Here is a 12,547-nt window from a genome sequence, read left to right on the forward strand (position 1 = left end):
GTGGAGTTAATGTAAAACAGTTAAAATGCCTTTGACAATAGCAGTGTTAAGAGGCTAGCTTGATGGCCCAACGAAGTGGCCTCAAGATCAACTCCTGAGGTCTACTCATTGCTACATGGAACAGGGACAATGTAAAGAGCTAGTGGATGTGTGGACCACATTCACTGAAGTACATGGGCCTGCGAGGAATGGGCAGGGATGAGCAAAGGAAGCAAGTCTGATGTTTATTTTTCAACAGTTTTAAATAGTTAAAACAAAATGAAAAATGCGATACATTCATCTCAAAAAGCTGGCGATGTTGAGATGTTTAGTTGCTGTCTTTGTTGTTTCTCTTGTAATATGATGGTAGAGTAGCACCGCTGGTCGGGCTATTGCCTCAGCACTCAACCCCAGATCGATCCTGATCTTGGGTGCTGCCTGTGTGGTGTTTGCATGTGCTCCCTGTGACCGCATGGGTTTCCTCCGGATGCTCCAGTTTACTCCCACATCCAAAAGAAGTGCGGTTTTGCAGGTTAATTGGCCGTTGTAAAATTGCCCCTCATTTGCAACAAGTGGATACAAAGGTATGATTATGTAGAACTGGTGTGATCACTTAATTGATCATTGGTGTAGACTCAGTGGGCTGAAGAGTTTTCATGCTGTATCTCTAAACTAACAACTAATATTGGGAAATCAACACACCCTGGCACACTGGGAGTGGACTTGCTTAACTTTCAGAGAAGAGCCTGTGTAATATGCAGAGTGTAATGTGACTTAAGTCCACAGTGAAACTGCTGGTATGGTTCTCTCCCTTCAACCTCCCAAACCATCGTATCAGCAAGTTTTATATTGCAGGATATCAAAACTTTATTTGGATTAAGTAGTTTAAATTCAAAATTCCTGATTCCAAAACTGAGAACTATTTATACCATTTATTTATTGCAAAATCATAAACAGGTGTGTAATAAGCATATTTCCAATTTTCCCATAACTAAAACAATTTGAAAGCAGACTACCACACACACTGTGCTTGTGCACCTTTATATCAGAAAATCACTTCATTAATTTTTTTATGTGACATTTTCATGTATCTCTTCTTCAGGTGGGCAAGGAATAGCTTCTCAAGCCATGGTGGTAAACCATTTTGGATTGATCCTTCTGAAACTGGAATACAACACATCTTCATCGATGATAATATCCGCTTAAATGATGCTGAATCTATTATTTGTGCACAGGTACAACTCTAATATTCAATTGATTTTAAATATGAATTAATGATTGGTTTCTGAGATTCAAGTTTTAGATCATTATTGTCATTATAATAATGCTCATTATTGTTGGTATAGATTTTATAATGCTTAGCCGGCCTACTGCTTGAGCCCTCATTGTCAATAACCTCCATCAGCTGAACTTCCAGTTAAATTCACTAACACTACTCTGGGAGTTGAGTGAGTCATTGATATTGCTGTGTTCCGTCAGCATTATCCGCCAGTTGTGTTGCGTCAGCATAGTGGCAGCGCTGTTAACAGCTGCGGCTCGCCTGCAGTCCGTCTGTCTTTACTTTTTTGTTGGTTTTTTTTTGTTGGTTTTTTTTGTCTTGTTTGGCTAAGTTTTAGTTTATTAGGTTGTGTTATGGGGGGGGGTGAAACATGTTTCTTTTGTCTCTCCCTTCGGGGGAATGCGACTTTTTCTTGTCGTATCCCCCTTCTCTGCCTCCGTCTGCGCTGAGGCCTAATGGCGGAGCTGGCGGTCTCCAACCTGCGACCGACCTCGAGGCTCCGGAGGCAGAGCCAGCCAGGACTTACCAACGCGAGGCTGGCCGTCTTCGGGGCCGAGGCAGCGGTGGCCCGACTCGCTGATGCGGCGTTTCAGCTTTCGGCAGCGGCCCGGAGCTGAGACTGCGGGACTTCGAGCTGTTGCAGCGGGACTTGGAGCTGTTGCAGCGGGACTCGGAGCTGTTGCAGCGGGACTCGGAGCTGTTGCAGCGAGACTTGGAGCTGTTGCAGCGGGACTTGGAGCTGTTGCAGCGGGACTCGGAGCTGATGCAGCGGGGCTAGGAGCTGAGGCTGCGGGATTCGGAGCTGTTGCAGCGGGACTCGGAGCTGAGGCTGCGGGATTCGGAGCTGTTGCAGCGGGACTCGGAGCTGAGGCTGCGGGACTCGGAGCTGAGGCTGTGGCGGGCTGACTCGGAGCGGAGACGGCGTTCCGGCTTTCGGCAGCGGCGACATCACCACGGAGGTCCACTGGACTGGAGGACGGCATCTCCGGCCTGGTCAATCGCCTCAGGTCAGAGGGAGAACAAGGAGGGAAGAGACAGAGACTAAGACTTTTGCCTCCATCACAGTGAGGAGGTGCTTGGTGAACTCACTGTGGTGGATGTTAATTTGTGTTTATTGTATGTTTTGTTATTTATTGTTACTGTGTATGACTGCAGGCAACGTAATTTTGTTCAGACCGAAAGGTCTGAATGACAATAAAATAATCAAATTCAAATACAAATCATTTGCAGCACTTGGTAACCTAGAAACTCTCTCCCACTATCACCTGCAACCCATGTCACACAGCAAATAGTTTCAGCTACTTATAATTCCACTCAGGAACATCTGATATTTATTTGTACACCTCAGCTGTAGATTCTTCGGATGTTTCTGTTGCCTAAGGGAACATCTGATGCGGCTATTCCCTAAGGCCTCAGCTCCATGCAGCCAGATTGATTTCTCTATGCATCATGATTTAAATACAGTTTTGTGTGATTCTCAGGCACCAGTTTTCCTCAAAGACTGGATTTGTAAGACTTTCTTCTGAACATGCTGAGCAATTATTAAATCATATAATTGTTTACCTTGATTGCATTACCTATTTGACTGACTATCCATTTGCAACTCCTCAGCAAATTAGACCTCTGGCAAAAGAAAATGTAGACAACACTCAGTCATGGGCTAAAAGTGGCAAATAATATTTGTGCTACAAAAGTGCCAAGCATTAAACATCTTCATACCCTTGACATTCAATGGCATTGCCATTGCTAAGTTCCCCAACACCAAATTCATTACTGACCAGAAATTTAATTGGACCCGTCTCATGGAAAGTGTAGCTGCAAGAGCATGTCAAAAGGCAGTGTGTCCTGCGACAAGTCACTCACTTCCTGACAACCAAAATCCTTCTCACGGCCGATTAGGCATGTCAGGAACGTGACAACATACTTTTGACTTGCCTGGATGAGTGCAGTTACAGCAACTCTCAAGAAACTTGACACCAACAAGGACAAACAGCCTGTGTGAGTGGAACGTCACACCGCCATGAATATTCATTTACACAGCACTGGCATTTAATAGCTGCAGCTACAAACTGCAATGCATTTATTTGCCCAGGGAAATCCAGCAGCACTTCTCCAAGGCGGCGTTTTCTAACACGAAGAAGGACAAGGATAGCAGGTGCAAGAGGGCAGTAGCAGGTCCCCTTCCAAGTCGCACACCATCCTTTCTTGGAAATATATTATCAGGCCTCCTTTGTCCTCCATTGTGTCTAATTCATGAAATGCATATCCATTAACTCTATTGGTGTATTTTCACTCGATGGACTACATCAGATCAAAAATGTGACTGGCTATGATCTTCCAGGGACAGTGGATAATGGGCAGCAATGTCCATATCCCCAAAGAGAGTTTAAAGGAAAACCCACACATCATATTCCTGGTGTGACTAGTTTGCTGTGTTCCATTGCCTTCAGCAGCTTGACATAATTGTTTTTAATGGTTTTTTGTACCTAAGGCTTCCCTGCTCACACCTTGGTTAACCCAATGCAGTTGCACATTCTTTCCCTGCAACCTTTTGTTCTAGATCTGTTTTTTGGTTCTCTTCCCTTGAATCACTCGCTTTGCCTGATTCTATTTCCCAGCTGGCAGTATTTAGTTTTAATTTAATTTAGAGATAGAACATGGAAACGGCCCTTCAACCCACCGAGTCCATACCGCCCATTGATCACCCGTTCACAATAGTTTTATGTTATCCCACTTTCGCATCCATTCCATACACACCAGAGGCCAGTTAACCTATAAATCCGCATGTCATTGGGCTGCGGGAAGAAACTGGAGTACACGGAGGAAACCTATGTTATCACGGGGAGAACATGCAGACTCACACAGACAACAGCTGAGGTCAGGCACTCTAAATAGCCCTAATTGTGCTATCATTGCCTTGACTCTCAATTTTCAGGGAGACCAAAGATTTGTTCAAGTTGGCCTTTCAATGTGTTCAAAGATTGAGGCACCAAAACTCCAACATTTCATGACTGAGAAAATAAATTTCTCCTCATCTCCATTTCAAATGGGTAACCCCTTTTTCTGATGCTCTGCTTTGTCAGAGTCATACAGCACAGAAACAAGCTCTTTGGCCCGACTTGCCCATTTCCCTCTAAACCTTTCCTATCCACGTTCCTGTCCAAATGTCCTTTTAAATGTTGTTATAGTCTCTGCCTCAACCACCTCCACTGGCAGCTCATTCTATATACCCTTTACACTCAGTGTGAAAAAGTGCTTCTTAGGTTCCTATTAAACATGATAGGTTTCTCCTCTCACATTAAACGTATGTCCTCTAATTCTTGATTCCAATACTCTGGGCAAAATAATGTGTGTTCACCCTATCTATTCCTCTCATGATCTTAGCTTCCTGCGCTCCAAGGAATATATTCCTAGCCTGCCCAACCTCTCCCTATAACTCCTGACTAAGTTCTGACAACATTCCCTTAAAACTTCTCTGTACTCTTTCTAGCTTAACACCAACCTTCATATAGCAGGGTGACCACAATTGAACACAATATTTCAAATGTAGCTTCACCACTGTCTTGTACAACTGTATCACAACAGTCTAACCTATATACTCATTACCCTGACTAATGAAGGCCAATGTACCAGAAACATTTCTGACCACTCTGCCTGTGATGCCATTTGTAGGGAACTGTGTCCATTGGACCCTAGAACCCTCTGCTCTACAACACTCCCCATGGCCCTGCCATTCATTCATAAGGTCCTGTACTGATTTGACTTCCAAAAGTGCAACTCCTCGATCTTATCGGCATCAAACTCCATTAACCATTTCTCAGCCCACTTGCCCAACTGATCAAGTACTTGCTGTAATTTTTGATAACCATCTATGATACCACTCACTTAAGTGTCATGTGTAAACTTACTAATGCCATCTACATTCTCATCCAAATCATTGATACAAACCATAAACAGCAATGGCCCAAGTGGCGATTCTTGAGGCACACCACTAGTCACAGGCCTCCAGTCTGAAAAGCATCCTTCCGCCATCACTCTCTGCTTCCTTTCGTGAAGCTAATTCTCCATCCAGTCTACTAGCTCAGTGATTCCCAACCTGGGGCCATGGCAAATTTCAGGGGGGCCACAGAAACATTTGGGGATTTAGGGGGCCACAGGTTCAATGAAGGGGGCCACTTTTTTTCCACTAATAATGTTGGGGGGGGGGGGGGGGGCACAGAAAAATTAAAGAGCCCAAGGGGGCCATGAACTAAAAAAGGTTGGGAACCACTGTATTAGCCCTCCCTGAATCCCATACAATCTAACCATCCAGAGCGGCCTATCATGTGGAACCTTATCAAATGCTTTACTGAAGTCCACATGTCTATGGGTTTGCCTTCATCAACCTTAAAATAACTCAATCAGATTTATAAAGCATGTTCTCCCACCCACTACAAAACCATACTGACTATCCCTCAGAATCTTCACCTGCCGACCACAGATGTTAGGCTTGCTGGTCTATAGTTCCCAGGCTTTTACTTGCAGCCGTTCTTAAATAGAGGCACAACATTAGCCACCCTCCGGTCTTTGGGCACCACGCACTGCCTAATGATTATTTATATATCTCAGCCAGAGTGCTTGCAATTTCTTCTCCAGCTTCCTACTGTGTCCTCAGATATATCTGATTAGGCCCGATAGATTTATTTATCTTCATATGCCTAGGGACGCCCAGCATGTCCTCGATTATAATACAGACTGTCCGCAAGGCATCTCCATTAACTGTCCCATGTTCCCTAGTCTTCATGGTGTCCTTGAGACTCTTGAAAGGCGCCCATAAATAAAATGTATTATTATTATGTCTAGGCTTCTGATTTCTTTAAGAGGCTAAACGTTTTGTACTTTGTTAAACTGCCTTGAAATTTTGTTTTCATAGATCACTTCTCTTTTTTCTAAACTCTACACTATGTAAATATCCTGCTCAATCTTTTCTCCTCCGATCAATCCTTTCATCCAAGGAAATAAGTTTATTGAACCTTTACCGAACTGCTTTCAATACAATTAGAATCCTCCTTAAATAAAGAGACCAAAACTGTACTTTATATCCAAAGGTTCAAAGGTTCTTTATGTCACATACACCCTAGGTGTAGTGAAATGCTTATTGCCAATGCAGCACATAAAAAAAAGAATACAAACATAACAATAATAAATTTAAACATAAACAACATCCCCCCACAATGTTTCCCATTATGAGGGAAGGCACAATGTCCAGTCCCCATCCCATGTCCACCCATAGTCGGGCCTATTTTGGCCTCCGCAGTCGCCCCTATGGAGGCCCGATGTTCCAGGGCCTTCTCACCGGATGATGGTGCTCCGGCGTCAGGAGAACCCTCTCAACGGCATGGGAAACCTGGAATGGCCGCTTTCCTACCGGAGACTTCCGAAGCCGACAAGGCTGCGCTGGATGGAGCTCCACCACTGCCGATCTCGGTGAGAGATCCCAGGCTCCCGGTGTAAAGTCCAGCGCCGCCGCGAGGCAAAACAGTGCCTTTGCGCGTTGAAAATTCTGCACAGCTTGCCGCGAGGAGCAAAGGCATTGTGACGTCATCCAGCTCGCTTCAGCACGTTAGATTTTAAAAAGATGTCAGATTGGTGAACAATCTTTAGTAAAAAAACCCGAGAAATAATGAACCAAATTTTCAGATGAGGGGATTTTTGAAATCATGAGGTAAATCTCTACCAGAATATGTAAAAAATGTCACCGTTACCGCGTCGGGTTTTCGAGGAGATGTGAATCAAAGAAAAAGTTCAGGCAAGCAAGCAAGCAAACCCACAAGTAAACATCCAAGGTCAGACTTTTATATGATTAAATATCCATTTTGTAGCATGGGTAGACAAGTAAATTCCAGTACTACTGCTCATTGCTATTATGTACTGCAGCCTCAATATAGATTAGATTAGATTAGATTCCTTTATTGTCATTCAGACCTTTCGGTCTGAACGAAATTATGTTGCCTGCAGTCATACACAGAACCAATAAAAACAAAACATACAATAAACACAAATTAAATATCCACCACAGTGAGTTCACCAAGGGCATCCTCACTGTGATGGAGGCAAAGTCTTAGTCTCCGTCTCTTCCCTCCTTGTTCTCCCTCTGCGCTGAGGCGATCGATCCAGGCCGGAGATGCTGCCCTCCAGTCCAGCGGACCTCCGTGATGTTGTCGCCACCCCCGAAAGCCGGAACGCCGTCTCCGCTCTGAGACGGCCCACCACAGCATCAGCTCCGGGTCCCGCAGTCTCCGGGCCGCCGCCCCAGCTCCAGGCAGCCGCCCCAGCTCCGGATCCCGCAGTCTCAGCTCCGGGCCGCCGCTCCAGCTCCGGGCCACTGCCCCAGCTCCAGGTCCCGCAGTCTCAGCTCCGAGCCCCGCTGCATCAGCTCCAGGCCGCCGCCGAAAGCCAGAACGCCGCACCAGCAAGTCGGGCCACCGCTGCCTCAGCCCCGAAGACGGCCAGCCTCTCGTTGGTGAGTCCTGGCTGGTTCTGCCTCCGGAGCCTCAGGGTCAGTCGCAGGCTGGAGGCAGCCAGCTCCGCCATTAGGCCTCAGCGCAGACGGAGGCAGAGAAGGGGGATACGACACGAAAAAGTCGCATTCCCCCGAAGGAAGAGACAGAGAACATGTTTCACCCCCCCCCCCCCCCCCCAACACAACCCAACAAACTAAAACTTAACCAAAACAAGACAAAAAAAACAACAGAAAAAAGTAAAGACAGATGGACTGCAGGCGAGCCGCAGCTGTTAACAGCGCCGACACTTCCGGAACTCCATAGCAAATTCTCACAATAGAAACCGATTGTGATCCTGATCTGCATTATACACATTTTTGCTATTTGGTCGCACAGGCTCATATTTTATGTGCCAGTGGAATTATTATACTGAGCAATGATCTGAAAGATCTGTTATATTTTAATTAGTTCCAGGGAAAATCAGTCAACCTTGAGATCGAGGCTTGTGAAGTGCAAAAAATATGTTTTAAATGATGAATGAATTAAGCCCTAAAGCAAGAATGAAGCTCACTTCATCAGAGCTTATTGCATCTGAATGAAAAAGTAGGCCGGGCTTTATAGGACAGGCTTGTAGAGTACAAAAATACCTTTCTTAAAATATGTAGAAAGGTAAGAAGAGATTAATAAAAAATTAACAGGTTGCTTTGGGCCCGAAATTCTTCTCCGGCTCAATTCTGGAAGGAGCAGGTGTTGACTGATCTCAAATCTCAGCAACTTGAGAGTATAGGAAGTCTGGGAATAAACATTGTAAATGCTACTATCATCCTATTGCTTCCATTTTGAAGCAAGTGTCAGCTTTAGAGGATTCCTCTACAGTCACATTACGGTGACAGTGAACAATCATTTTGGGATCACTTGTTTTTGGAAAAACTGCAATATTTATAATGAACTCTCTTGTAATTCATGTTCCCTTCATTTGAAACCTTCCATTTTTTAATGGCTGTCTTTGATTGTTTTGTATTCTTTGCCATCTCCAATGTATTTCTCCCTCCCCTCCAGATTTCAGATTAGTTTATTGCCATACACACCAGGGTGCAATGGAATTCCTTGTTAACATGGACCTCATTGAGTAAACAGTGTACATACAGTTGAGGACAGGCCCTTCTCCAGACCCCATTTTCTGTCCATTTTTCCTTCACAGTTGTTACTTGACCTGCTGCATTCTTCCAGCAATCTGTTATTTGCTGAAGACTTCCAGTCTTTTGTGTCTCATTATCTAAAGCAATGTTAAATATGACAATAAACACAATGACGTGCAAAATAGTAGAATGGTGCGAGATTGTGGTGCAACCTGGTCATGTTAAAAACAAAATGAAACTACAACAATAGAATAACCTAATGGGGTAGAACTTAAGAGTACGCGGACAGCACCTTTGGGAGGAGGTGTTGAAGAGTTGCTTCAGGAGTCAGATAACTGGGAAAGAAGATCTTTTTAAGTCTGGATATTTAGGGTTTCAAGCTTCTGTATCTGTTCCCAGGAGCTAGAAGAGAGAAAAGGGAGTGGCCTGGGTGGCTGGAAGGTATTATTCTGCCTGGAGGTCTGTGGCAGTGGTGCTCGACAGCGATCTGTGCTGTGGTGCCTGTTGTTTGTGATCATATCAATGTCTTGGATGTAAATATAAATGGATGGTTAGCAAGTGAAGGATACCGTGGGATTTAGATCAGTTATAGATATGGGCTGGGAAATGCTGGACACAGTTTACTCAGAGCCAGTGTGAGGTGGTGCACTTCGGGAGGTCGAATGTAAGGAGAAAGTATACAGTTAATGGTATATCAATGATGTACAGAGGGATCTTGGAGTCTAAGTCCATAGTAACAAATTAAGTATTTGAAAGTAGCAACACGAATGGATGGCATGGTAAAGAAGCCATATGGTATGCATATCTTCATTGTCAAAGCATTAAGTATAAGAGCTAGGAAGTCATTTTGCATCTTTACAAGGTCATGTTTGACTAACCTTCTTGAACTTTTTGAAGAGGTTACTAGGGAAATTGATGAGGGTAAAGCAGTGGATGTTGTCTATATGGACTTCAGTAAGGCCTTTGACAAGGTTCCACATGGAAGGATGGTTAAGAAAGTTCAATTGTTGGGTATTAATGGTGGAGCAGCTTGATGGATTCAACAGTGGCTGAATGGGAGATGCCAGAGAGTAATGGTGGATGGCTGTTTGTCAGGTTGGAGGACGGTGACTAGTGGGGTGCCACAGGGATCTGTGTTGGGTCCACTATTGTTTGTCATATACATCAATGATCTGGATGATGGTGTGGTAAATTGGATTAGTAAGTATGCAGATGATACTAAGATAGGTGGGGTTGTGGATAATGAAGTAGATTTTCAAAGTCTACAGAGAGATTTATGCCATTTGGAAGAGTGGGCTGAAAGATGGCAGATGGAGTTTAATGCTGATAAGTGTGAGGTGCTACATCTTGGCAGGACAAATCAAAATAGGACGTACATGGTAAATGGTAGCGAATTGAAGAATGCAGTTGAACAGAGGGATCTGGGAATAACTGTGCATAGTTCCCTGAAGGTGGAATCTCATGTAGATAGGGTGGTAAAGAAAGCTTTTGGTGTGCTGGCCTTTATAAATCAGAACATTGAGTATAGAAGTTGGGATGTAATGTTAAAATTGTACAAGCCATTGGTGAGACCAAATCTGGAGTATGGGGTACAATTTTGGTCGCCCAATTATAGGAAGGATGTCAACAAAATAGACAGAGTACAGAGGAGATTTACTAGAATGTTGCCTGGGTTTCAGCAACTAAGTTACAGAGAAAGGTTGTGCAAGTTAGGTCTTTATTCTTTGGAGTGCAGAAGGTTAAGGGGGGACTTGATAGAGGTCTTTAAAATGATGAGAGGGATAGACAGAGTTGACGTGGATAAGCTTTTTCCATTGAGAGTAGGGAAGATTCAAACAAGAGGACATGATTTGAGAATTAAGGGACAGAAGTTTATGGGTAACATGAGGAGGAATTTCTTTACTCAGAGAGTGGTAGCTGTGTGGAATGAGCTTCCAGTGGAAGTGGTGGAGGCAGGTTCGATTTTATCATTTAAAAATAAATTGGATAGGTATATGGACGGGAAAGGAATGGAGGGTTATGGTCTGAGTGCAGGTAGATGGGACTAGGGGAGAATAAGTGTTTGGCACGGACTAGAAGGGCCGAGATGGCCTGTTCCCGTTCTGTAATTGTTATATGGTTATATGGTTATAAAACTTGCTTAGGCCACATTTGGAGTATTGTGTGCAATTCTGGTTGCCCAGGAAGGATGCAGATGCTTTGGAGAAGGTGCAGAATAGGTTTACCAGGATGCTGCCTGGTGTTAAGGAGAGTCCAGGAGAGGTTGGACACAGATTGTTTTCTCCGGTGCCTTGGACGTTGAGGAGACCTGATAGAAGTATATAAAATTGTGAGAGACTTGGATAAGGAAGATGGTCAGAATTTTTTTCCAGGATGGAAATGACAAGACCAGAGGACATAGCTTTAAGGTGCGAGGATGAATGGTCACTGAAGATGTGTGAGGTAAGTTTTTTTCACACAGATAATGGCGGATGCAGATATGATAGTTTAAGAGGTTTTTAGAGAGACACACGCAGGGAATTGCAACATATGAATCATGAGCAGGCAGGCAAAACTTGTTTAACTTGGCATCATGTTTAGTATAAACATTATTTGGCTGAACGGCCTGTTCATGTTCATCCTTGAGAATCTTTGCATTCTTCCTGATGCAATGCACCATGAACATAGTATACAACACAGGAATGGGTCCTCTGGCCCTAATCATTTGTCCCAAACAACGAAGATGGACTGGATGGAATAAACTGACGAGCCTTTATGAACAGAGCTGTGTTCACCACATTCTGTAGGTTGTGGCAGTCAAGAGCATAGCAATTTCCATGGCAGACTGAGATGTATCTGTCAGAATACTTTCTATTGCACAACTATGGAAGTTTGAGAGAAACCTTGTGCACTTGCTGAATATTTACAGGTATCTCAGAAAGCAAATGTTTGGATGTGTTGTTTTAAAATCATTGCATCTGTGAAAACATTAAAAGGTGACAAGCACAAGCGTCCACCTAGAAGTTAAAGTCTGTGGCTCCAGAATCGGCCTCTTCAGCCATCTTAAGACTCACAGAAAGGACCCACACTTGACTATGAATGATAGCCAATGGTGATGATAATATTGATGCTTAGAACTTTGAAGCTGTCAACCATCTCTACACCTCCATTGATTATGATACTATTGTGTTCACCCCTTCATTTTCTTAGATCCCCAATCAATACTTTTGCTTTGCTGACATTATGTTGTTGTTGTTATTGTTCTGACAACAAACAACAAAGTTCTGGATCCATTTCCTATACTTCATCTTGTTATTGTTGTTGATCCAGCCGACAACAGTGGTATCACTGGCAAATTTAAAGATGGAGTTGACATTATACTTGACTACACAGTCATGATTTTACTTCGGTGTCACGTGAGTGACTACGTGAAGAGCCCGCTCAGCGCGCATGCGCGGCATTACGTTCAGCAGTGCAACAGCGGCCGCAGCGGGAGTCAGGCGCTCCCGCTACAGTTTAAAAGATGGACCGTCAGGTAAGTTACTCTGAGGTCGGCTTTCTGTTGGCAAGGAGAGCCTTCTGCTTGTTTCCACAGCATGAATATGAACAAGAAAAGGCTCTTGAAGAAACCTGTTCCCCGCTCGACTCCAACGGAGGAGCGTTCCATCAGTGGGGGGCAGGAGGCGGTA

General features: G+C 44.1%; 1 protein-coding gene across 1 annotated transcript in view; it reads left to right on the forward strand.

The window, feature by feature from the left end:
- Positions 1 to 12,547, forward strand: part of si:dkey-32e6.3 (uncharacterized) — a 42,228-nt gene that overhangs the window by 15,701 nt on the left and 13,980 nt on the right. Inside the window, exon 5 of the mRNA XM_055648307.1 lies at positions 1,082 to 1,214. Within this exon, the coding sequence (XP_055504282.1) occupies positions 1,082 to 1,214 (133 nt within the window). The remainder of the gene's footprint in view (positions 1 to 1,081; positions 1,215 to 12,547) is intronic.

The sequence above is a fragment of the Leucoraja erinacea genome, chromosome 16 (assembly GCF_028641065.1).
Source record: "Leucoraja erinacea ecotype New England chromosome 16, Leri_hhj_1, whole genome shotgun sequence".
Lineage (NCBI taxonomy): Eukaryota > Metazoa > Chordata > Chondrichthyes > Rajiformes > Rajidae > Leucoraja > Leucoraja erinaceus.